We start from the raw sequence: 26,855 nt of genomic DNA on the forward strand, positions 1-26,855 counted from the left end.
GCAAGATACAGAGTTCATAATTCTTTGTTTTGTAAACCAACTTGAATATTGTCATTTTTATGCCCCCCTTCGAAGAAGGGAGGGCATATTGCTTTGCTGCTGTCTGTCGGTTGGTTGGTCTGTCGGTCGGTCCACCAACAGTTTCCGTTCATTTTCTTCGCAGAGGATGAACATATTGAAATGAAATTTGGTATATAGGTTTATCATAATAATATCTAGGTCAAGTTCGATATTGGGTACGATCGAGCAATTTTCGACAGAGTTATGGCCCTTGGACGAAGAAAAATTCCAGTTATTTGCAGTTTCTGCTCATTTTCTTCGCAGAGGGTGCACATATGGATATGAAATTTGATACACAGATTTATCTAAATAATATCTAGGTCATGTTTGATTTTGGGTATGATAGAGCAATTTTCGACAGAGTTATGGCCCTTGGACTTAGAAAAGTTCTAGTTTTTTTGCAGTTTCCGCTCATTTTCTTTGCAGAGGATGAACATATTGAAATGAAATTTGGTATACAGGTTTATCATGATAATATCTAGGTCAAGTTCGATATTGGGTACGATCGAGCAATTTTCGACAGAGTTATGGCCCTTGGACGAAGAAAAATTCCAGTTATTTGCAGTTTCTGCTCATTTTCTTCGCAGAGGGTGCACATATGGATATGAAATTTGATACACAGATTTATCTAAATAATATCTAGGTCATGTTTGATTTTGGGTATGATAGAGCAATTTTCGACAGAGTTATGGCCCTTGGACTTAGAAAAGTTCTAGTTTTTTGCAGTTTCCGCTCATTTTCTTTGCAGAGGATGAACATATTGAAATGAAATTTGGTATATAGGTTTATCATAATAATATCTAGGTCAAGTTCGATATTGGGTACGATCGAGCAATTTTCGACAGAGTTATGGCCCTTGGACGAAGAAAAATTCCAGTTATTTGCAGTTTCTGCTCATTTTCTTCGCAGAGGGTGCACATATGGATATGAAATTTGATACACAGATTTATCTAAATAATATCTAGGTCATGTTTGATTTTGGGTATGATAGAGCAATTTTCGACAGAGTTATGGCCCTTGGACTTAGAAAAGTTCTAGTTTTTTTGCAGTTTCCGCTCATTTTCTTTGCAGAGGATGAACATATTGAAATGAAATTTGGTATACAGGTTTATCATGATAATATCTAGGTCAAGTTCGATATTGGGTACGATCGAGCAATTTTCGACAGAGTTATGGCCCTTGGACGAAGAAAAATTCCAGTTATTTGCAGTTTCTGCTCATTTTCTTCGCAGAGGGTGCACATATGGATATGAAATTTGATACACAGATTTATCTAAATAATATCTAGGTCATGTTTGATTTTGGGTATGATAGAGCAATTTTCGACAGAGTTATGGCCCTTGGACTTAGAAAAGTTCTAGTTTTTTGCAGTTTCCGCTCATTTTCTTTGCAGAGGATGAACATATTGAAATGAAATTTGGTATACAGGTTTATCATGATAATATCTAGGTCAAGCTCGATATTGGGTACAATCGAGCAATTTTCGACAGAGTTATGGCCCATGGATGTAGAAAAATTCCAGTTATTTGCAGTTTCTGCTCATTTTCTTCGCAGAGGGTGCACATATGGATATGAAATTTGATACACAGATTTATCTAAATAATATCTAGGTCATGTTTGATTTTGGGTATGATAGAGCAATTTTCGACAGAGTTATGGCCCTTGGACTTAGAAAAGTTCTAGTTTTTTGCAGTTTCCGCTCATTTTCTTTGCAGAGGATGAACATATTGAAATGAAATTTGGTATACAGGTTTATCATGATAATATCTAGGTCAAGTTCGATATTGGGTACGATCGAGCAATTTTCGACAGAGTTATGGCCCATGGATGTAGAAAAATTCCAGTTATTTGCAGTTTCCGCTCATTTTCTTAGCAGAGGATGAACATATTGAAATGAAATTTGGTATACAGGTTTATCATGATAATATCTAGGTCAAGTTCGATATTGGGTACGATCGAGCAATTTTCGACAGAGTTATGGCCCTTGGACGAAGAAAATTTCCAGCTATTTGCAGTTTCTGCTCATTTTCTTCGCAGAGGGTGCACATATGGATATGAAATTTGATATACAGATTTATCTAAATAATATCTAGGTCATGTTTGATTTTGGGAATGATAGAGCAATTTTCGACAGAGTTATGGCCCTTTAACTTAGAAAAATACCAGTTATTTGCAGTTTACGTTCATTTTCTTTGTAGATGTTTCCAAGGGAGGGGGGCATAAATGTTTCATGAACATCTCTTGTTTACATATGTGTTGTATTGGCGTAAGTTTCAATCAAATGTATCTTTCTTTTGTTGATAATAGTATTTATGAAGATACTGAATTAGTTTAAATTGTTCTTACTTGTCATTTTGTCAAAGAAATGATAATTCTCTTCATTACATTTTTTGTAAACAACTATAAGACTCGAGCTTTGTTTACATAACAACCAATTCTTACCTCTGTATCTCGCTTGTAGCTTGACTTTAACATTCAATATTTTGGTAAATCATTTAAAATGCACCAGTAAACCATTTTATACATAAAAAATAAAAATAAATTTTTGATCTTAAATCGTGTCCAAGTCCCTTTAAAATCAGATCCATTGATACGCTCACAAAGAGATCCTAGTGTAGCAAACTTCATGAGAGGACCAGAGAATCTGATTTTAATCAGATTGCATGTACATGTATAATTATAGTCAGGTGATCCCTACGACCCATGGGCCTTTAAGTGACCGAAGCTTCCCTTATTTATTATGATAACTGTTATCATGATAACGTTAATCTTTAAATGTCTACGAAGTTTATGTCAAAATTATGTAAATAAGCAGTTTTGTTAGTCATTTGCGTCAATGGTAAATTTTTGCACAATTATAAACTATTGCTGGTTTCATCAATATTCGTTGAATTCGAATTTTCGTGGAATTTGTTGCGTTAATCTATGAAATTAAATGTTTACCGAAGTGCAATTTCTTAAAACACATTCTTAAGTTTGGATCCTTGAAACGTTAATGTGATATTTAATCCACGAAAATTGATGCATACGAATATTAATGAAACCCAAGTATTCGTTGTGGCTCTGAAATGGTTGTCTGTCGCAGCAATTATGTTGATCGAACAGGCATTTTGAGGGTCGAAAATTTCTTTAAAATACATTTTAATATCCTGTATAATGTAAAATTCCTATGTATACCAGGTTTTGAGAAAGTCCAACAGAATTTTTACATATCCCATGGATGATTATTTCTCCCTTCAGAATTATAATTTTCATTGATTTTCAAAGGTAAATATCTCACCTGTAAGGTGAAACACAATTTGGACGAAGTGATAACATTTTTTTTAGGTAATAGTCTATGTTAAACTGTGTGGCATTTTATGCATGCAGAATAATATGAGCTGATATAACGTTAATTCAATAAAGACTGGTTTTGAATTTAACATACCCATGCAGACTCTTGCATGAGCACATCGACAGGTTTGGAATGCAAATATTAAATGAGTTCCAATATTTCTTCATAACCGTATAAATATTTTACTTATTTACGAGCTTCCAATTTACTGATTGATGCTACACATACAATATATACATACACACATCTGACTAATAAACAAAAAATAAATCCTTTTGAAAACAGCTGGCAAATCAATATGAATGGCTTTTCAAGGAACAGAAATTGAACATTTGCAGAAATTGAATACCCTTCAATTAACCTCACGTGACTTAAATGGGTCCTTTTACGGTCCTGTCGACAAATTTCCAAAGAAAGAAGTTTGTGTAACGAGGGCGATTGTGGAGAGACTATTCTATAAAGCTTTCCATTTATTACATTTTTTGTTCCTGGTTCTTATAATATGTTTTTTTAAATGCTTTATTTCTGTGCTAGTGATACAAACATGCAGACAAATATATGTATAATACATATTGTACAGGCCACCCATGCAGACTTCAATTGCACACATCACTCATACCAAGATATACAAAATAAATTTACAGTAAGTTTATACGCTAAGCCGATACATCAAAAGAGAAAGAGAAAAAAGAAACTCTATGCAATTTTTGTTAATTTGCTTAAAAGAGAGAGAGAGAGAGAGAGAGAGAGAGAGAGAGAGAGAGAGAGAGAGAGAGAGAGAGAGAGAGAGAGAGAGAGAGAGAAACATTAACAAAAACAGCTGATTCTAGAAAACAAATTATACTTCTAGTATATATTTCCATTGTGACCAAAGAACATCAAAGTTATTAACAGTAGAATTTTTTCAGATATAATTTGTTTAACATTATAATACATCTTCACATGACCTACATGTATCAATCCATGGAGATTCGGTATTATACTATACCTTTTAAACAGTGAAAAAAAAAATACTGTTTAGCATTTAAAATTATAAAATTTATATTATAACATGGTTTTCATTCATAAGTAAAGATTCACCAAAAAGTATGTTTTTAGCATTAAAAGCCACTCGCTTCGAAGTAGTGGAATAAATATGTAGACTTAGATCATTCCAGATATTTACCACTTTTGTGCACATGAAAAGTACAAGTAAAATAGTTTCAGATTCACTTTCACAAAAAGTACATGTTTCATTTTCTCAATTCTGTTACTTTTATTTTCTGTAAATAGTGATTTACAGGCAATATTTTATGTAGAATTTTATATTGTAACCATTGAACATCAGACTTTGTGGATGTCCTAAAGCAAACTTTGAATACACCGTTCAGTCCCACTTAATTCTGGGAAGACTTTTAACACCAGTTCTGACTTCCACTTCTAAAATGCAGTTCGTCAACATCAATTTCCCATATAACATAAGCACAAAAGGACGTTGTAACTTTATAAAATTGTCCTTTGAAAATTGTGTTCTTTTAAGGAACTTTGAAATAGCATAATAATACTGTCACATGTATATTGCATAAAACAAGCACAATGTATGTTATTAATATTTTTCTTCAAAACTTTCTCGTGACAAAAACGCACCATTTTCATAAAAAAAATCATGGTTCATCGATTTGTTCAGTGTTTTTTTCTGGAAAAGTAAACCGAAGTAAAATCGAAGTAAACTTTAAATTTTGCAGAAACATAATGCCTGTGCTCAGCTGCACATGGTGGTGTATTCTCTTTTGAGTTTAATATGTCTCTGCGTGGATGTAGGCTATGCCTGTCCACTTCTCAAAAGAGAATACTGGTGGTGGAACACTTTTTTTAATATATATATAAAGGTAAAAAAAATGAAAGTCATATCTAGAGCAGAAATATAATAAAGATAATAAAGTAGAAAGTATTTTTTAAAATACAGATTATCCTTCTTTTTTAGTTTTTACTCGATCGGAGAAAAATAGAGCCACAGACCCCCACCCCCCCCCCCCCCCCCCCCCACCCCCCTTCTCAACTTTCCACCGGATCTGTAATTCGGATCAGTTCTATCCTATTCTATACATAAGATGATAAAGGAGAAAGTATTTTTTAAAAACACATCATCCGTCTTTTTTTTTTTTTAATTTTTACTCTATCGGGGGAAAATATGCCCGCAGACCCCCCCCCCCCCCCCCCCAATAAAATAAACTTTCCACCGGATCTGTAATACGGATCGGTTCTATACATTATAGAAACCCTAAGGGCAAATAACTCCTGACGAACTGTAAATGTGAGGCTTGGATTATCAATTTGGTAAGAATCAATACATTTTCAAAAGTAGAGAAGTCAGGCTTATGTATATTATGTAAAAAGATATTATTGTGTTTAAATAACAATTATCGATATAATGAAACGAAGACAAAAGAGTAACTTTTGCAAATCACGTGGAGGGAAAGCGGCGTTTTCAGAGGAAATTCGAATTCAATGTAAAATTAAAACGAGTCATGCTTTAAGAAATGAACAAATCACTATGATCCAACATCTGCAGGTGTCATTCTGTGATATCATTTGTGTTTTGTTTAATTATTACCGACGTATTGTCAAAAACTGATTCATGAAATGTATTTTATCAGTTCCTCTTTCAGTTCTGAAACTGGCTTTAAAAGGCAGGCAAACCACATTCCAGGTAAATAACTATTATTTCTTTGTAATCATGAAGGAAAAATAGTTATTGTGATATATCTTCATTTTGATCTACTTACCTATTCTGAGTATTCTCCTGACTTATGTGGTAACATTCTCGATCATAAACAGTTGTAATAAAATCATTGCTTCCATTGCTTGATTTGTACGGATTGGGATAAGACATGATGGACCAGACTGGGATTTTTATCCAGGCCCCCTGAATCTCTAGTCAGGTGCTCTACCAACAGAGCTATCTGCATGCCATGCCTCCAGCATTTGACCAGTCTGACTATCGCATTTCTCTTTCTAAAATGATCTTTGACCTCAAAGATCAACATTCCAGGTCCTTTTCTCTGGCAGGAGTAAATCTGCAAAATCTAGGGATCGGACACAGAACCAAATGTTACATCATGGAGGAAAAATAGAAGGGCCATACTGGGAATTAAATCTAGGCCCCTCTGAATCTTTAGTCAGATGCTTAACCTTTTGAACTTTGTGTCTACATTAGTGTTTGAGCCAGTTCGCTGGTCATATATTGATAGCAACCTGATTTAAAGCTAGGTAGCTATTGAAATCTTTTTCTACCTAGAAGTGCAGAAGATTCATGTATGTAGACAATTTACAAAAAAGAAAGTAATTTTTAAAAATGTTCCAGAAAGTGTCCATGTTTTTGACAACAAACTTTGATGTCGGCAACCAGGTTTAATTTAAATGTGTGATATACAAAGAGTATCACACAGTTGTTTTGATCTCGCCTGGGCTCCTATTGATTTGTTTTATAGCAAGTCAAATAGAATAATATAGTGTACTTAATCTACAAGTGTCAAATTGTCCAACATTGATATGCTTATAGGTAAGGTCTACCGTTAATTCCCCAGGTACTGTTTATTAACAATGGGCACAGTTTTATTTAATGTTTTTAATACATACTCCATATCAATTTATATTATAGGAATGGCGGCATCAGGTGGATATAAACCCAGATGTTTTATGGACATTGAAATAGATGGAAAAGCAGGTAATACATTTTTTTCAGAGCAAAGTAAATGAGCAATGGTATTAATCAACAATATCTGCTATTTTTAATTCATTTTAGATTATCTTCCAAAGGACTTTATGACTGACTTGATAGTTAATCGAGTTTTATCAGAAATCAGTTTCTGAAGCATTTGGTCCTCTATAAGATAATATGAACACACATATTTAGAGATTAATTTTTCATTTCATGGTATATGAACATAATTTTTATTTTCCTTTTTTTTTTTGCAGAAGGAAGGATCGTCTTTGAATTGTTTTCAGATGTTTGTCCAAAAACTTGTGAAAATTTCCGTGCCCTGTGCACAGGTTTGTAAACTACGCTCTATCTAAAATATACTGGTACTGATTAAGTAAAAGTGAGAATGCAGTATGATGTTAATTTAAAACAAATAGGAGTTTTTATTTACACAAATAAATTTAATGTTTATATAGGAGAGAAAGGAGTCAGCCAGAAGTCTGAACTTCCTCTGCACTACAAAGGTGCCCCCTTCCATCGTGTGGTCAAAGACTTCATGATTCAGTCTGGAGATTTTACCAAAGGTAAGGTTTTGTACTTAAGCCATAGATAGGGTTCTTTATGGGTACATGTACATGCATTAAAATATCTGTCTCAAACTCAAAGTATACATTCTATAAATTACAATTTGTAAAAAAAAAATGATCAACAAATCTTCATAACTTTTAAAAAAGTTATAAAGATTTCTTATTGGTACAGGTGCTTCATGCTAATCAGAAGCATTGTACTTTTTAGGTGATGGAACTGGTGGGGAATCTATTTACGATGGATTTTTTCCTGGTAAGCTAGTTTGTTCTTTAAAAATTACATAAAAAATTGACCTCAAAATTTATGAAATTTGTCGGTCCTAATTAAAATGATTTATGTCTGACTTAAAATGATTTATGAATGAATAATTAAAAATTTAATATATTAAAAATTTAAGGATAAAGTTTCAAATTATCTCCCTAAATATTGTATTTTTTACCCAAAATACTATGAGACTTGTCTGAATTTTCAAAGTCTGTTAAAATGATTTATGAATGAATAATTGTAAATTTACTTAATTTAGTAATAGAAATTAAAAGATGATGTTTTAAACTATCGATTGCCCTGAATAGTGTAATTTTTTACTAGATGAGAATTTTGTGACGAAGCATGATACAGACTTCCTTTTGTCCATGGCCAATCGCGGAAAAGACACAAATGGCTCCCAGTTTTTCATGTAGGTACCATCGAGAAATGCAAAGAAACAAATCACACTGACTGAAAGAAACAATGTGATAAGTTTGAAATCTAAAGTATTCCTTCAGTGGATGAAATTTTATTTTTTCTGTTAACAAAGATTAAGGACTCTCTGGACAATAGTCTTCGATGTCAGGTTACTTAGGGGTAGACAGGGGTAGTCTGCCTTTTTATGTAAAATTGTAAAACAGATTCAGATAATCTTTATTTTATAAAAATCAATTCTTATTGATTTGTACTTATTGTCTTTAAAAGATTTTCCAAGGGTTAAAATGTCACATGCCTTATGTTTAATAAAATTAATAAATAAAATAAAATGATATAATACACTTCACGGGATGTTATTTTCTTGAAGTTTACAAAACGTTTTTATTAGCGTAAACTGTAAAGAGGGTCATTAATGAAAATAATTTGAAAATAAATGTTTCCTTTGTGTGTTGGTCACAATTATTTATTAATTAGAAACAGTACAAATACCAGTATATTATTACATAAATTGATCATGTACATGTAACCGACTGTGTGTCAGTGAATTTTTGTTTGTTTTGTAAAATGATACATTTATCATTATTTTTCCCACCTGATTTCTACCCATGGACTTCTATAAACAGAACAACGAAGCCAGCGCCTCATCTTGACAAGTAAGTTAATTAATTAATCAGAGCATGAGAATTAAAATCATGCAATGGGAGAATGGAGATTGAAAACAGAATTGTAACAATTTAAGTATGTTGGTTAAAAGGGTTTTTCTTTCATTTGATTTACAAAGTCTTGTCAAACAATAGTTATTTCGAATATTTTAGATATTTCCTAGTATTTTGTATCTTTACCCAAGAATTTACTTCCCAGTTTATAAAAACTATATATTTTATATCTTCATGTGATTTTGCTGTTTTATTTTAGTAAGCACACTGTATTTGGACATGTGATCTTTGGGAAGGAAGTGGTCTCAAAAATAGAGAATTTGGAAACAGACGAGAAAAGTCGACCAAAAATAGATGCGAAAATTGCCAACTGTGGAGAATTGGTTCTCCAAGTTAAATCCAAAGGTAATCACTAAAATTTATAAAAATTTAGAAAAAGATTAAACATGTACATGTATAAGGTAATGTCTTTAGAATCTATATGTACATGTATATCAATCATTATTAAATGGGAAAAAACAATCTTAAGAATCAGCCAATTTTGACATCCATTGAAGCAAATCCATAATTCCCTTAAATTTAATTTTTCATAGGAAAGAAAAATGAAAAACAAAGTATTTGGTTTGATGGCTAATTCATACCAAATACATGTAGCTGCTTTAAAACATTGTAAATGTGGTTCTATCTTTGTAACATGTATCTTTTAAAGCTAAAAAGAGGAAAAAGCACTCTGAATCAGATGGCAAGAGTTCCGGTGATTCGGATGAGTCTTCTGCAGAAACTGGAAAAGCAAAAAAGAAGAAGAAAAAACACAAAAAGGAGTCCAAAAAGAAGAAGCACAAAAAGAGAAAGAAGGGGGAGGAAAGGTACGACACAAATACACCAGAACATTTTTCAATGCACTCTCTGTATTATGTATAGTATATGTTTGACGCAATCTCTGTTGTGTCTCTTTGCTTTTGAAATGCAGAAATGAATAGGTCTCCCTTTTTATTTTACAAAAATAGAATTTGTTATTTTCCATATCAATTTAGGTAATACATAACTGTTTGGGGGTATTAAAAATTGTTTTGTAGTTTGTAATTGTATATTTTGTTTCTTTATTTTTAAATCAGTTCTAAAGATGAGGAAAAGGAAGAAGAGATTACTACAGTGTTCGCCCAGATTCGTCCAGACGAAATCCCAGAAGTCCCCCAACAAAAGTTCCTGTATCGGGGCAACAAAGAAGAGGAAAGCAAACAGTATGATAACAAAGCAAGATTTTGAGATACTGGAAGCAATTTCTATAAAAATAAAATGTTATACATACTTTGATATAGATAATTACATGGGTTATGATTTTTATTTAAATTTCTTATACCAGATATGTTCTCTGTTTAATGTAGGGAAAAGTCACCCCCTAGTTATGGTAACAGAAGGAAGATTGACAGAATTCCTTATGGGAACCAGCAAAAATTTACAGCCAGTGGGCGAAAAATTAAAGGGCGCGGCACTTTGGTTTGTATACAGTTTGATATTTTATGAAAATGGCATGATTTTGTGACTTAGCAAATAATAAATCCTAGAAGCTTCCACAATGAATAGTACTTTTATGTGTATAGATAGCGATTCATTACTAGTATAGGTAATGTTTTTTATATTCTCTACTATTGTGAAATTTTGATTCTCAGCTGCAGTTCAAAATTTCAATTCCACATGCATTCTTTTAATTTTCATAATTCTAAATAAGCACACACAGTGTTTAGTATATGTATTTATACACTACTTTTTTGAGTCACACTTGACTTGTGTTGACTCAGACTGACTTGACTCAAACCTGACTTGTATAGACTTTTAAGTCTGAACTTATTTTGACTCATATGTATCTTTGTGATATCAGAGATACAGAAGCCGCAGCAGAAGCGAGACTCCCCCACACTGGAAGCGGGCGGTAGAAACCCGCTTAAGGTCCTCTCAGCAGCAGCACCCTGAGCCTGGGGATTATCAAGACCAGGGGGAGAAGTGGGCGAGGGGGGACAGGATAGGTGATAGGCGAGATAGGCAGCCCATGCGGGAGAGGCACATACAGGAGAACTATCAGAGAAGGAGGTCAGTGTATGGGAGGATCTAAACATTGAGTGACTGGTCAAAATGCTCTGTCTCAGTGCTTTCTATGGCAACTTGCCCTTTAGTTAAATGTTCAGATGACAACCTACAAATGAAATTTTCATTTTTTTTCCAAGATGTAGAAGTTTCTATGTATGGGTAATTCACACTAGATTTTGGCAAGAAAAGTGTGCTTGAATATATATGTACTTACTTACTGAGTAGCATTTGTAAGATAAACATACTTTTCAGGGCATTTCTAGTATGCTTTACAAATGTAAATTCCAGCACAAGTGTCGTTGTTATTTTCTATGATGCTAGAAAAATATTTTAATTGCTCATCAATATTCTGGCAATCAAACAAGATATTCAACAATGAGTCATATATTCATGCTTCAAACCATCTCTTTTGGCTGTTTCATAACAAGAATCATACATGGGGTTGAAAATTAAAAAATTTCTATTATTAGGGAAGACAAGCCAGACAGACCAGAGGATGACAAGAGATCAAGACAAGAGAGGCCTGACTGGCGATCCAGGAGGGACAGGAAGGAGTCCACAGGGGGAGACAGGTCACCCGACCGTCAAAGGAACCGCGATAACAACCGCAACAAAGACAGAGCGGTAGACAGAAGGCAGGATAGAGAGAGTGAGAGAAGGAGGGATGATGGAGAGAAGAGGAGGAGGTATGACAGGAGCTCCTCCTCTGAGGGTGAAGTATCTGACGATTCCTCACCCCCCAGGCACAAGGACAAGGAACGGGATTTGACTGGAAACAAAGAGAGGGACAACAGACAAAGGTCTTAGATTTCTGTTGACTATATTCATGATAATTTCTAATTTGAATACTCCGCAAAGTAATTAATGGAATCTTCTCTGGCATGATTTAAATAAAAAAGTTAACCTTATAACCAGTTTGAAGACTATTATGTAATTTTATAATTGCTAATTTGGTAACTAATCCCAATAAATTTACTATTTTAGACATGATTTTTTTTTTGTCTTTCTTGCAAATCTGAAAACATATGTAATCTTACATAATTTAACATATCCCTGTTGTTACAGATCTCCAGATGATTCAAAAGAGAGGCGAAGAAACGTGGAACAAGGAAGCAGGAGACAGGAAGTTAGCAGACGTAGTCCTGAGAGGACCGTCTCTGTACAGGACCGGCGACGGAGGTCAAGGTGGGTATAGGGTCGTCGAGTTTATTGCAAAATGGTCTTAACAGGGTGTCTTAGAAAATAATGTTTTTGTGAAATTGTAATCATTTTGTATGTAAATTATCTTAAGTGGATTATGAAAGAGAATTTTTCAAAGTGAGCTTATCAACAGTTCCTCATCATTGCTATTTTCTTTATATGAAATGCTTGAGAATAAGCAACATGAAAATATAACATAAATTCTGCATATTTCATTTCTGGTTTTGAACATTGAAACAGGTCTAAAGACTCGAACAGAAGGTCAAGGTCACCAGAGAGGGCACGTAGGAGGTCAAGGTCAGATTCAAGGAACAGGAGCAGGGGTAAGAAGCGATACAGCTCCAGCAGCAGCAAGTCAAGTGAATCAAGCTCAAGGTCAAGATCTAGAAGTCCAGAACGAAGACCTCAGCCTCTAAGGTAAGCTTTCCAATCATCTTATAGCTGTATAAGAAACATTATATTCATTACCTATTTCAATTAATGTGGAGAAGACTAATACTTTACATACTATTTCTAAAACCATTATAGAATTGTAAAGAAGAAATCAGAGAGTCCACCGCCAACACACTGGAAACCGGGACTGAAGCCACTCAACGACTCTAAAAATAGGTTTGATTTACTAAGGATCTTTGAAAACCATTGTTTGAAGGAAATTGATGTATTAGACATTGTATGACAATGAGGGTTTTTTGTGTTTTGTCATTAGAGATCGATCAGCCGCAGCCACAGTGAATGGTAACCATAGACAAAGCCCAGAGAGGAGAGAAATCACCATAGAGAGACGGGATACCAGGGATAACACAAAGGTCGAAAGTAGGAGGTCACCTGACGATGGCAGATCTGACCGTGCTAGTAGACCTTACGAAGTTATGCAACAAAGCAGAATACAGTATGACCTAGAGAAGAAAGAGGTCCCAATAAAAGCCCAGCCGGTGAAGTCACTGAGTGATTCTAAACCTCGAAGATCAAGGTCATTCTCATCATCAAGCAGGTCAGGGTCGGATGACTCCAGAAGTTCTGGATCTAGTTCAGAATCTGATGACGATGTAGCAGAGGAAAGAAAGAAAGAGAAAAAAGTAGAGGTATAAATTGGACATATACATTTTGTGGATTTTCAGTGTCTCTTCAATTTTATTGCAGATTACATATTCAGTGTTGTGTAATGATTGTTGTCAGTAGGTCCAAACTGAATGTGAATTTCTTTTATATATTGATTTTAAATATTCCTAGCACTATTGTGTTTTAGGAAAGATTTAAATGGCAGCCACCCCCAGACCCTGAGGTAGATGAGAAGCCACCACAAAGGGTAATCATCACTGATTTCAATTATTTTAACATGTTTACTGAAATTTTTATACTACTCTAGAAATAAGGATATTTTTATTATTTTAACAAAAGTGTTTTTATGCTTAGAATAAGCATTCTGGTAATGTCAGATTTTACCTGCTTTTAGACTGTGCAATCTGACAAGAAAGAAGAGAGTGTACGGACATCTCTCAGAATCAGGACCCCACCAATGCCACCCCTAGAGCAGGTGGCCGAGGCCACATCAGAGCTAGCCAGGTGTGTTACCATTAGCGCCACACCCGCAGTCTATAGACAGACGGTGTAGATCTAATTAACAATGTACATGTCATCATGCATTTGAGAAATATATTTCGATACTTTGCAGGAAGAGTAACAGATGGGACATGCAGTCTTCTGCTGAAAAGAAACAAGATGGAGTCAAGTCGTTTTCTACTGCCAGAATTATGACAAGGTCTGAATCTTCCGAGTCTGAGTCTGATGCATCTCGCTCACCATCCCCAACCAGCAAGTTTCTGTACGGCAAAAATGAGGGCACTGAGGACAGGAGTCCAGTGAAATCGACCAATCAGCAGGCAACACAGGACACTTCCCGCAAGGCGTGGACTAGCATGCTGGAAATACCAATCCCTGCTGCAACGGCGGAGAAGTCCCCAGAGAAAAAGCAACTGCCAAAGTCAACTTTAGATGAAAGAATTAAAGATTTTAAGTAAGATTTTGTCATTCACTCTCAAGTGTGATGAAGTAGTGTTTATAGACTTATTGTATTACCTTTCATTAACGAAATGTGGTGGTTTTTGCTGAGAACATACACATATTATTACCGTATTTTCCCGACGACTCGTCGAATTGCTCATTTTTAGCCAAAATTTTAACAAAATCCTACGATACGTTGTTTCAGACATTACGTCGATCTTATCACTTCAAAATGGTGTATAAAACTGCAGTAACATTATCAGTGTATGATGCCACGATGTCCCCGATATTGCTACCAATTATTATTAATGATTAACATTCAAACAATTACACTTTATACTTATGCATCATATTTTCAAATACCGGCAACATCTACAAAGTCGCTTGCATTTTAAACAATTCCCAATATCGCGTGTTATGCAAAACTAAACTTACTTTGTCAGAAATATTTTATTCCCATGCATTAAAATAATTATCCACTCTGACTATCGCCAGTGTATTCGCCATTACGTAACCAGCCACCTGTTGACTCGGCGCGTGGTCAATGTTTGTTTAACAATTTCCGGTGTCATAGGCATGCACCTGTCTCGTGTCGGACTTCAAAGGGGGATCTCAAGTGCAGAAAGCTTAGCAATTACTATGATTTGATGGTGTGTTCCCGTTTTGCACACATTTAATAATTGGGTATAGAACAATAGGTGTGAATTGTGTTGTGATAGCAATTATAGTCTGCTTTCAGTCAAAGATTTTATCTGGATTTTTACTTGTGTTTTATCATTCATACATCAGCGCCATGAAACAAGAAGAATATAGATATTTTGTTGTGTTTTAGACTAATAACTATCACCATTTTTTTCATTTGATAAAATAAAGATCAAATTGATATTTTTAGTCTTAAATTTCCGCTCACTGATAAGAAAAATAAGGATAAGATGATTGACTTTTACATTTTTGCCAATTTACATTAAATATAAAACTCGATGAATTGAGGAAAAAATGCTGGTCCCGGGCCAATTGGAAGCTGATTCAGTGGATAATTATATGATAAAGGGGAAAACTACACGGACAGTCATATGGGGTACTCCGTGTCTCTTTTTACAACTAACATGGTAGCTGCAAAATATGTAAATCGCATGTTTATAATTGGTTGTTTGGTATTAACAGAAATATTATTATGAAAAGAAACAGACCTTTATCACAAAATATTTCAATCTTCGAAGTAGCAGCATTGACAGTAGATCTTATGATCGACATCACCGCTTTAGTATATTGCGGGTCACTTTTCTGGATTTTCAAATCAGTAGCTAAATAAATTCCGACAAAAATAATAATGTAAATATTGATTCGATATACCTCGAACTAAAGAAGGTTGAAAATGTATGAATTAGGTCTACATTTGATAGGTTTTGTGAAAAAATATTTTCAGTTTTTGAAGCATATAAAATTGCCTATTTATCATCATATCATCATACATTTGTCTAATAGTATTCTCTTCGATTATTCAAACCACAGCATAAATGAAAAATAATTAGCAGCGTTTTCACTAGACACATTTCCTCCATTTATGTAAGCAATAAATAAATACTAATATATGATATTTTCTCTTCAAACTTGTAGCGTGTAAATGTACATCCTAAAGGCAGGAAGTTAAACAAAAGCAATACATACACAACATTTTTGCAATAATCTTTTTTGTTTAAAGAAATTAATGAAATTGTTCATGACCAAATCGATGTTTAAAATTAAATTCCAGAACATGGATGTCAATTATTATGTAAATGTGCTTCTATGCAAGTTATATTGTAACATAAAATAAATGTAAATATCAATTGCGAGTAGATGTTTTATTTATTTTATTGTCAATTGCCCTTACAGGAACTGTGATATAGACTATAGCAATTAAGCAATTATATCACCTGGTCAAATTCCCGTTTCGCACACATTTTCTCGATACCTAATTTTCAAATGTGTGCAAAACGGGAACAAACCGATTTGATGAAACTTGTTTTATACTTTGTATCCAGTAATGCAGTTACACGCTTTTGTTTTACATAGACACTGTTAGAAATAGATCAATCATTTGTATGACTTGATAATGACGATATACGACATACATACGTTTCCTAAAAAATTTATCTAACAATAATCAAAGAATTGGACAACAATTAATCAATGAACTATAATTACTCTTATAACGGTACTCTTTATATACACAGGGAGTAAAATTGACGTAAAAATCTCAGTCTTAGGGCAAGATTATTAACACAACCGGTGTCAGCCTATTGTATAAACAGTAGTATTGATAATTGCCGATTACGTATTTTAAGATTGAATTTGACCATAAAATATTTCTGATTTATACTTTCCACTAACAACTCTTTACTAATAAAATAATTAAATTTTAAAAACACCCCCGGACCTACTGCAATATTTTCTTCCATTCAAATTTGGTTTCAATTTTACCGCGCAATGTTATCTTCCTACTAGTGATACATAGACGATGTGTTTATACATTGACGATGTGTTTATAAAAACAGAACGGTAAAATTTTTAATTGATTAAAGACAATGTACCATTTTTTAATAACTGTTATTATTATGTATTTTGGTGTTAACAGATAAGTGAAAATGATAATTATTAAAGATGAACAGTGAATTCAACAACGTAATTTTCAATCACACAGCCAACTCAAGATGATTAAAACCAAGATTTTTAATGCTATTTTTAACAATTTTCTGACCTCGAGCCTACGACAAGTCGAACAAGACAATAAGTCGGGTGCTCTGCTTCAGAGGAAAAAAATACCGACTAATCGTCGGAAAAATACGGTATTTCATATACATAAATGTACAAATATATTTGATGAAATCAAAATTTTATATCAGTATATGAAGGATAAACTCAGTTTAGAAAAAAGGACTTCACATGCTCAATCAAGCATGAATATGATATGAAAGTAAATATATTAAATGTGTTATATTGCTGTTTTATCCCAGCTTTTGAGAAAACAAGTTAAGACTTCTTCCTTCATTACCTTACTTTTCACATGTAACTTGCTGTAAAATACATATAGGTTATTAGATGCAGTTAAACATTCATTTAATCAATTTAATTTTCTAAGACAGAAATTGAAGAATATTTGGTCTCATTTTCAGTGTCAGTGTTTCAAAATCAAAAGTAGAGATTGGAAAACGAAGGTCAAGTTCACGAAGTTCCTCCTCTAGCAGGTCAAGGTCACCCAAAGCTTCCAAGGCCAGACAAACACCAGCTGAAAAGTAACCATCTTTGTACATGTTGATATATTTTAGTGTTTATTTTGATCAGTTAAACTCATGTTGCATTAACATCATGAATCTGTTTCAACAGAAGACCTGTATCAAAATCTCCTAAAAGATCTTCACATCGAAACGCTTCACGATCGCCAGAGTCTAGCAGAAAGAAATCAAGGAGTCCACAACGAGGGCCTCTCTCAAGGAGTCCTCAGAAGACAACATCAAAAAGGAGATCACCTTCACCAAGGTCTAAATCACCCAGAAGAAGATCAAGGTCATCTAAAGGAAGGTCAATTTCACCAAAGTCATCACGAAGAAGGTCTATATCAAGGAGGTCACGGTCACCAAGGAAAAGATCCATTACACCAAGAAGGTCAAGATCACCTCGAGGTCGTAGAAGATCGATTTCTCCACGGAGACGTGCCCCGTCCAACCGGTACAGGTCACCAATCAGGAGGCGATTTTCTCCCCGCCGCAGAAGTAGGTCGAGGAGTCGATCTAGAAGACGCTCTCCATTAAGATCAAGACGGAGGTAAAATTCAACAGAATGAGCACATTTATAACTTTAGTTCTGTAATTATCATGTAAGTGTAATATTGATGGATGGTACTGTTCTGATATTCAGATCAAGTTCACGCAGAAGCCGTAGTCGTAGAAGAGGCCGAAGTTCTAGCTCCAGAAGCCGCAGTAGAAGCAGAAAGCGTAGCAGAAGCACTAGTAGATCCAGGAAGCGGAGTAGAAGCACTAGTAGATCCAGGAAGCGGAGTAGGAGCACCAGCAGAAAGCGGAGTAGAAGTAACAGCAGAAGGCGTAGTAGAAGCATAAGTAAAGGGAGAAGACGTAGCCGGAGCAGACGTAGTAACAGTCCGCGAGGCAGACGGAGAAGTCGTAGTCGTTCTTAGTTTTATTAGAGGTGACTCGTTTGTAAATGCGTTGTGTGTCAACGTAGGAAATAAATTAGTTATAGTTTGATTACCTTTAAACCTGACTGTTCAGGTTAAAGGACATTCAGGTGATCACCAGTTGTTGGTATAAAATTGGACAATCTAAAGTGGCAGTTGTTCATTTTCAGATTTTCATTAATTTTTGTTTGAATTGAATAGACTCAGTTTTGACATGGTATCGAATCATGTGTTCATTTACAGTACCTGCACATGTACATAAACCAATTTTTTGTGTGTGTGTGTGCTTTTATATCACGCTGTTTTCTGTACGACAGATTGTGTATTGTGGTCACATTGTGTTAACATTTTTAAATAAAATTGTCCAATAGATTGTCAACAGATTTGCTAATAATGCCAAGTAAGATAAATCGATGATGAACAGAATATACATTAACTGCCTAATCATGGATGGATTTAATTCCTCATGTCTGTGTGTGTCTCTTGAAACAAACAATTGTTTTATAGATAAATGTCTGATGAACAAGTCAATATGTTTCTGTTTTATTTAGTGTTACGCTCTGTACTCTGTAAATTAAAGTTTGTTATGTACCGTAATAGGTCCTCATACAAGCTCTTTCCATGATAAATTTTGACGTTTTATTAAAATAAAGAGAACTGATTTTTGCATGACGAGAAATGGTCTTGCTCGTAGGTTAATACGTAGCGTAGGTTAATAGCTGCAATAGCGTGGCTCTCTTTGATTTTCCTAACTGACATTTTCTTAGCTGCAATAATCTAGGTTAGTACGGATTAAGTCATTATTAATAAGAGGTCCAAAACTATAAAAATTTCATCATAATTTCGTGTTAAGATCTACTTTTCAATCGCATGTTTATGATGCACCATGTATAAACTGTTCAGAAAAATATTCCATTCCATTTATACACCTCCTTTTCATGCACTCATCAACCTTTAATTATGTTCTTTAAAAATTGTTATTTTTTTTTCCCAAGTAGTACAGTATAAGCAGGGAAGAAGAAATGTCTAATTTTAAAAGAACTATTAAATTATCTATTTCTTCCGAAAATATCTAGAAAGTAAATATGAGAAATAATTTTTGATTTAGACCATTACCTCTTGTTGATAGAGTTTAGTATTTGATAAGATCAAACTTGTTTCATAATAAAATCAATGAATATGGGTTACATTTTCTACAGTACATAGCGTCAAAAACGTAACGTTCTACATGCAATAAAATTCCAATCGGGCTCGACCTTCAAAGTATATCGACTCCATGCCCTAAAGAAGGGCTTCACTTCCAAGTTCACGTGTGGAAGCATACGTTTCGTCATGTTCAGTAATTTAGGGATGGACCACAGCAACCCTCGAGGGACAAATGCAGCGGAGTGATGCCAGGGGGCACGTTCGAGGATATCACGGCCGTGCAGCAGATGGTATCATCATGCACGGGCGCAATCCTCACTTCTCTTCTTGGTAAGATTGCGTAAGAACTTTGTCTCTTTCGTAACTGACCGGTATGTAAATATCCGAATTGCATTATTTAGTTTACCCTGCTCCCTGTCTGGAATTTAAGTATCTTATGTTGAATATTGCAGTCCACATTACATTTACTTACATCAGCTATATTTGACAAGTACAGTACTGTACACAGTAAACAATTGGGAATTTACACATATTTACACCTGCATAATGTTTAAATTCGATTGAGATTTGAGAAGGTTTTGGAAAAAAATGTACTTGAATATGATAAAAACATTTTTAATGTTCTATATTATGACTTGTGAAAGCTAATACTCAGATCAAATGTTAGGAAAAGATGAAATATTATAAATGCATCACTTATTTAGTTCATAAACATGTACTTGTACCTCAATACATGAACACATACATACTCATCCAGTTGACTGTCTACTTTCTACTCTGTCTCTCAATCATGTTTTAATAACAAGAAAGGTATAGCTTTACAGATATCATATTAGCAGTCGCATGACATGATGACACTGCTAACAATCAAAATCACAGTGCATAACGTTATGAATTTACATTTAGATATTGACTGAAGTGACAAGTTTCTTTTTAAAAATCTCTTTATTAAAATAAAATAGTACTTTGCAGGGTCTTGTATTTTGCCTCAAAGTGTCAAAATCAGGGTGATGTATTGTATAAATACATACATGTATGTAGTATATGTAACTCAAGGTCATATTTATAAGGTTGATCCTTATGTTCAGGAATGTTTTAGTTCCATAAATTGAACATTATCACTTCTTCATCAATATTTTCTCTCAGCTCTCTGTTATACTACTAACAAGGCTATTTAACTCATTCAGCCCTTAAGATTAACTGACAGATGTATCCAATATTCCAATGTTTCAAAAATAAATATGTTCCACCTTTATTAATTGGAAATATTCTATATACATGTACCTGGATGGTTTTTCGTTTCAGTGACACCATTTGATGTAGTTAAAATTCGCTTACAATCTCAGAAAGTCCCATTAGTGAAGGGCAAATGTTTCTTGTACTGCAATGGGCTGATGGACCACCTGTGTACCTGTCTGAATGGTCCCTCCAACAATGGATACTGGTACAAAAGACAGGTTCCTGGGCACTACAAAGGCACAGTGGTGAGTGTTTTCATAAATCGAAGGACATTACGAGTCTTAGCAGACATATAATTGATGTTAGCATAAAAAAAAAAATCAATGGTAGTAAAAATTGAATGTCAGACATGTCGGCCCAACGACACCTCGGCCCAACGACACTTCGGCCCCAGGACACCTCGGCCAAGACGGGTCGGCCCAAAATTTGAGACACCTCTGCTCACGTAAAAGACATCTCGGTTCAAGCAAAATTAAAACAAAAATATTTGATTTAAATGTTTTTATTTTATCAACATATATATTTTATCAAAATATTATATATCAAATACTTGTAAAAGAAATTGAATTAATAAAAAAAAAATGAGACCATTAAGTTCTAATTGTAAGCAAACAAGAAAGTAGGAAAATGACGACAATTTCGACAATGACGCTAATAGTTAAACAAACAAGAGGATGCAGCACTCTCCTTTGGAGTCGCAAACGCGAGTCACGGGTGACAATGAAGATTTAATTACGAACAGTTGATTATAAGACGATAATCACCGAAGTCCATATATATCCTTTGGATGATTACCACCCCATATCAGATTTACAAAATCGTCAGAGAAACAACACATCATGACATTTCATTTCATTATTGCGCAAAATATTTTTATTGTGTCCACTTTCTGGTCAATCTTTGTAGATTTAATAAATTCATGAAAATATCTAAATACTTAGTATTGCAATCTTTTAATCCTAGATTTAACACCAATATATATTTCAAGTGTGTCATCAATTCCTGAAATTTCCGATCTACAAAATTCACATATTCTATTATTATTGTAGTGAAAAAAGTTATTAGATTTCGACAACCTTAAAGTCATCAAATTTCAATTGGCTGTTGACAAAAAAAAAGAGAGACGCGTGACCATCCAATGAAACAAATACACAGAGTTTGATTGACAGGTTTAGTCATACATGTATGCAAGTGTGACCCGACTATGATGTCCGAAGTTATGCGCGCTTATTGTACATATCGATGTAAATTTAAAAAAAAAAATAGACATGACCTTTTCACTAAAAGTTGATTTAGGTTTGTTTCTATCTAACCTTCAACATAAAAAATATTTTTTTATAGACTTAAAATGAACTTTATTCATTAACGTTGTGTATAACGATATACTAATCATTCAGTGTTGATTAAATAAATATGATCATACTAATTTTAAATATAATGATCATGTGCGCGTCTTGTACAAACATTTTGATGCTAAATATCATCTGACAATTTTATCACATTTAGCACCAATTCAATATTTCATGTCGTTGGTCATTATCTTCAAAAGAGAGATAGAAAGAAGAAATCAATGAATAGATAAAGTAATTATCTGCCCCTATTTTTTTTTATATTTATGTTTAGTAGAACCGAAAGTTTCATTGGGCCGAGGTGTCTTTTACATGGGCCGACGTGTCAATAAATTTGGGCCGACCCGTCTGGGCCGAGGTGTCAAACGCCCTTGGCCGAGGTGTCGTTGGGCCGAGATGTCCATCTACCCAAAAATTTTGTTCAGGAAAACAAACCTTGAAAGTAAAACTGCAAAAAAAAAAAGTTTACTGATATATGATAGTCATTTAACTAACCAATTATTTGTAAGTACTATTTTGAGGTTTTGTTTCAATCTGACAAATTTTTGGCATAAAATCATCTGATCGATTTGAATATAGGTAAATGTACATTGTAAATCTTCTTTTTTTACCTTAGGATGCCATGATACAGATTACTAGAATTGAGGGGATGCGGTCTCTGTGGAGCGGGCTTCCTCCTACACTGTGAGTAGACTGACCCTTGTACACAATTGTACCTGCCACATTGATGTACTGTCTTATGTTTAATCAAAGTAGCGTATTGTACCACATGACAGTATCATAGTATTGGAAGTAAGACTATAATTAAGAATTATTGATTTTACAAATGAGTACTGTAAAGTTTACAAAGTTCCAAAGCATAAATATTTTTTGAAGAATTTGGACATTAAGGTTGATACATTTACATACTGAATCTTTGCTGTTGTATGTATACTTTATTGATGAATTGTACAATGACGTGAAAGTGTATTATTTATTGTAGAGTAATGGCAGTCCCAGCCACTGTGGTGTACTTTTCCTGTTATGAACATTTCCGGAACTTGTTCGGATACTCTGCAGGCCTTGAAGAAAACGACTGGTGGAAGCCAATAATGGCTGGAGCAAGTGCTCGAAGTGAGTACATATCACTAGTTTTATAATCAATGAAAGTTTTCAGTTGATACTGCTATAAACCTGCATCCCCTATCTCATGGTCTGCACTCGACTGAAAATTTTAAAGGAATGGTGCATTGACAAAATCAACTTCTGTGTTCATTTTGTGATTTAAAAAGCATTCTGTATTTATCATTATTGTATGCAAATTAAGTAATCAGATATGAAGACTTTTTTATGGTAAACATTTAAACATGACAGATTATTGTTTTTTTCGTTCCAGCTTTAGCAGTGTTTGCTATCAGTCCCCTAGAAATGGTTAGAACCAAGCTCCAGTCTGAGCAGCTGAAGTACAGTCAGGTTTTGACGGCGGTCCAGCACACGGTGAGGGAGGGGGGCGTGGTCAGGTCCCTGTACAGAGGCCTCACCCCCACCCTCCTCAGGGATGTCCCTTTCTCAGGTAAAAAAAAAATCAATTTTAAATTGAAGTGTTAAATATAATATTTACCTTAAAAAGATAATTCATTATAGTATGAATGGTATCGGGTGTGTTAAGCAGCACTTAACATAAATCCTGAATTCAAATTTCTGTTGCACATATACAACTGTACATTTTCTGAATATGTGGGCAATAATCAAGACAAGAGCAAGTGAACCCAGTTTCAAATCCAGTAGAGAATATAAGTTTTTTTGTTACATTGTGACTTATTTGAAATGAAGAGAATGTGTTTGGGAAGATATTGATCTAATTTTTTACTTCTGAATGTCTGTTTCAGCATTCTACTGGTTTGGATATGAAAGCATGAAGTCAGTCATTTTGAAAAACACTATGTCAGATAAGATGACAATGGTGGAGAGTTTTAGCTGTGGAGCTTTGTCAGGAGGGGTGAGTCAAGATTCCTGTGTGTGAGGGGGGAATTTACAAATGGGGATATGATTTCCAAAGAGCTAAAGTAATTGTCAGAAAAAGTGCAAGATGGCAGAGTACTTGAGTGGAAATCTTACAGACATAAATTTCGGATTTTTTAATAACTAAAATTCATTATACATGTATCCATACAAGACATGTATTCTTGAAGTGTTTAAAAGGATCTTTATTTTTTTTCAACAGATTGCTGCTATATTAACTTTACCTTTTGATGTAATCAAAACCCATCGACAAATCTCTCTAGGAGAAACTCGAGTCAAAGGTAAAATTTTATTAGCAATCGAATAACTTTAAAATTATTGTGTTTATTTGATATTTAATTTTCAAGTAGAGAAAAAGGATTAATAAACTCTCATCAGTTCATCAAATTTGAAATACATGCATAATAAATCCTTTAGTTAATCATAACATAAACAAGTCAGTGTTTGATTCTGTAGTACATGTACTTTATTTCATGAGCCCATGAAACCAAATCTGATTAGAAATAGCATTTGAACTCAGCGATTGCAATACATTTTATTTATTCCATGCACTTGAGGGGTACAGAGATATATGTTTTTATATGTATACATATCTGCATTCTCTGATTAAGAAGTGGTGTATTCTCTGTATTGTCAGGTTCCACACAAGTGACCTCAACATTACGTCTCATTATACAGCTATACCACAGAGAGGGAATGCATGCCTTGTTTGCAGGTAAACATTGCTTGGTTAAGATATTTGATTACTCCTTGTACAAGCCTGGGATATATTGCATTGTTTGCATTTTAGTCAGCTTTGAATATATACATGTACTACTGGGTAACACCCCCCAGTAATCGTCAGAGTGAAAGATAAGCTAGAAAAACTTGCTATATTGCTGCCATATTACAGACGGCAAAGGTGTGAGGTTTGCTGGTTATTGGTCAAAGAAAAATACTTTTCTCAAAATATTAAAACATTGCAAGCACCTTTTAAAAAAAAATAAAACATATGCTTCAGTATATGTGCAGACTGTTTGCTGCTTTGATAGTGTTAGAAATCAATTAAAGAATTAAATGCAACATGTTGGACTTTGTTAACTCAACACCAGACTAAAAGTAGCTTATAAAACGTATAAGTCTGTAATAAGTTGTTTATAAATCATATAAGTCAATAATAAGTTGCTTATAAATCATGTAAGTCTATAATAAGTTGCTTATAAATCAAGTCTATAATAAGTGAAATGTTTTTTGTTTCTTTTTAGGTCTGGTTCCTAGAGTGGTAAAAGTGGCTCCTGCCTGTGCCATTATGATTTCTTCCTATGAATATTTCAAAAACTATTTCAAAGCCAGAAATAGAGAACAGAGACTTGGACTTTCAGAGGCTTCTATGGATTGAAACAAAATACGGTGTGATTTTGTGCAAGTGGAAGCTTGGGTCTTCTGGTCAATTTCCACGTGATGCTGTGCTACCTTATGATTTGGTTACAATTCATCCAACAACCTTTTGTCATGCAAGGGTTTTTTCTACAGTGTGAATGTTTCATCTGATTTTAGATTTATTTTCTATCACCGCAATGCTTACATTTGTAATGTCATAATAAGTGATTGAGTTTTTATATATTAATTCATGAGAGTTTTTTCTTCATAATAGACTTCATCTCTGATGTTGTAATATTTAAAAATCAATATCATAATCAATGTTTTGAATTTGTCATAAGATAATAGAGTTGGCGCCTATCGTTAGATTTGTTTTATTTTAGATGTCAGTTCTAACTATGTGGTAAAGTGTTTTTGATTTTTACTTCTGTGTGACAAGAGTATGAAATTCAAGCTCATGTATGTAACATGTTTACAATGTCCATTTTCTGTGATATAACGTGTGTTTTATCTGTATGTGTGTTTGTATATAATGATGATGACCTAATTCTTTGATAAGGTATTATAAATATATGTAATATTTCTAGCATGGTTTCATGTTGGATGTGTTATGATTGCCTACACCCTGCACCATCTTATTCATATTATTATAGAATAAATCAGTTTACATGATTCATGTTCATGATGAACTTACTAGTTCTTTCAATTATGAGTGACAGTGATAAAATGTACAGAAAATCATCCATTTTAATTGTGTTCACTTGCCCATACATACACATGTATACATTATATCTGGAAGGTGCTTGTACCACATGTTGACCTCATGTTCTGAAACTATTAATTTGACTGTGGTTGTGTTACTGCACCACAAAAGATGAAAGTAAACACATTAAAACTTGTATTGTTCATATTGTCCTCAATTAATTTTCAGCACCCATAGTCTGATTATGAAGTCAAAGTATCAGTTTTGGTTTTTCAGCTGAGTATTTATTTATATACTGTATATATTTTTAATGTTTAAGAATGAATTTGATTGTAATATTGTTTACCATGTTCTGTTATTATTTCAACTTTGAAATATCAAGCCTTAATTTGTTGCCAAAGCACATAATATTATTCAATTAAGGCTTGATAGAAATTAAATTGCTTATGTGTATGATGGTTAAAGAAATGTATGCCTTGAAAAATAAAAGCATAAAACAATTTTTGATTAGCATTCTCATGTTAATTTATAGCTAATTTATTGGATAGTTCATAATTTGCTCTGGCTTTAGAGTGCTTGAGATACAAGTTAGAT

General features: G+C 33.9%; 2 protein-coding genes across 4 annotated transcripts; both read left to right on the forward strand.

The window, feature by feature from the left end:
- The first annotated feature begins 5,634 nt into the window (after positions 1–5,634).
- On the forward strand, positions 5,635–18,995 carry LOC105328321 (peptidyl-prolyl cis-trans isomerase G). Of its 3 annotated transcripts, none has more exons than XM_034471429.2 (24): positions 5,635–5,710; positions 6,043–6,083; positions 7,035–7,100; positions 7,352–7,426; positions 7,553–7,660; positions 7,872–7,916; positions 8,253–8,340; positions 8,972–9,001; positions 9,264–9,409; positions 9,714–9,870; positions 10,120–10,245; positions 10,390–10,501; positions 10,884–11,092; positions 11,560–11,889; positions 12,155–12,274; positions 12,530–12,706; positions 12,818–12,898; positions 12,996–13,371; positions 13,536–13,595; positions 13,743–13,852; positions 13,962–14,303; positions 17,446–17,565; positions 17,657–18,094; positions 18,188–18,995. In XM_034471429.2, the coding sequence occupies exons 3-24, from the start codon at positions 7,037–7,039 to the stop codon at positions 18,462–18,464; spliced, it is 3,591 nt and encodes a 1,196-aa protein (XP_034327320.2). In that variant the 5' UTR covers positions 5,635–5,710; positions 6,043–6,083; positions 7,035–7,036; the 3' UTR covers positions 18,465–18,995. The 3 variants fall into 3 exon arrangements, with proteins under 3 accessions (XP_034327320.2, XP_034327321.2, XP_034327335.2); XM_034471430.2 differs by having other exon boundaries at positions 5,639–5,710; positions 6,031–6,083; XM_034471444.2 differs by lacking the exon at positions 6,043–6,083 and having other exon boundaries at positions 5,676–5,710.
- A 731-nt stretch (positions 18,996–19,726) lies between these two features.
- Positions 19,727–25,728, forward strand: LOC105328322 (mitochondrial glutathione transporter SLC25A40). The gene is made up of 9 exons (XM_034471449.2): positions 19,727–19,940; positions 20,916–21,094; positions 22,815–22,882; positions 23,181–23,311; positions 23,574–23,750; positions 24,067–24,176; positions 24,402–24,480; positions 24,837–24,914; positions 25,444–25,728. Exons 1-9 carry the CDS (start codon positions 19,856–19,858, stop codon positions 25,575–25,577), a joined length of 1,041 nt encoding a protein of 346 aa, XP_034327340.1. The 5' UTR covers positions 19,727–19,855; the 3' UTR covers positions 25,578–25,728.
- The last annotated feature ends 1,127 nt before the right edge of the window (positions 25,729–26,855 follow it).

Source organism: Magallana gigas, chromosome 5, assembly GCF_963853765.1.
Source record: "Magallana gigas chromosome 5, xbMagGiga1.1, whole genome shotgun sequence".
NCBI classification, from domain to species: Eukaryota; Metazoa; Mollusca; class Bivalvia; order Ostreida; family Ostreidae; genus Magallana; species Magallana gigas.

Bases quoted from the DNA above. Each gene is read 5' to 3' on its own strand.
- LOC105328322 (XM_034471449.2), top strand. From the start codon at position 19,856: ATGCCAGGGGGCACGTTCGAGGATATCACGGCCGTGCAGCAGATGGTA. The intron at 22,883-23,180 runs GTGAGTAGACTG...TATTTATTGTAG, and splicing joins AGCGGGCTTCCTCCTACACT to AGTAATGGCAGTCCCAGCCA. The intron at 23,312-23,573 runs GTGAGTACATAT...TTTTCGTTCCAG, and splicing joins GGCTGGAGCAAGTGCTCGAA to CTTTAGCAGTGTTTGCTATC.
- LOC105328321 (XM_034471429.2), top strand. From the start codon at position 7,037: ATGGCGGCATCAGGTGGATATAAACCCAGATGTTTTATGGACATTGAA. The intron at 10,502-10,883 runs GTTTGTATACAG...TTGTGATATCAG, and splicing joins TTAAAGGGCGCGGCACTTTG to AGATACAGAAGCCGCAGCAG. The intron at 12,275-12,529 runs GTGGGTATAGGG...ACATTGAAACAG, and splicing joins GACCGGCGACGGAGGTCAAG to GTCTAAAGACTCGAACAGAA.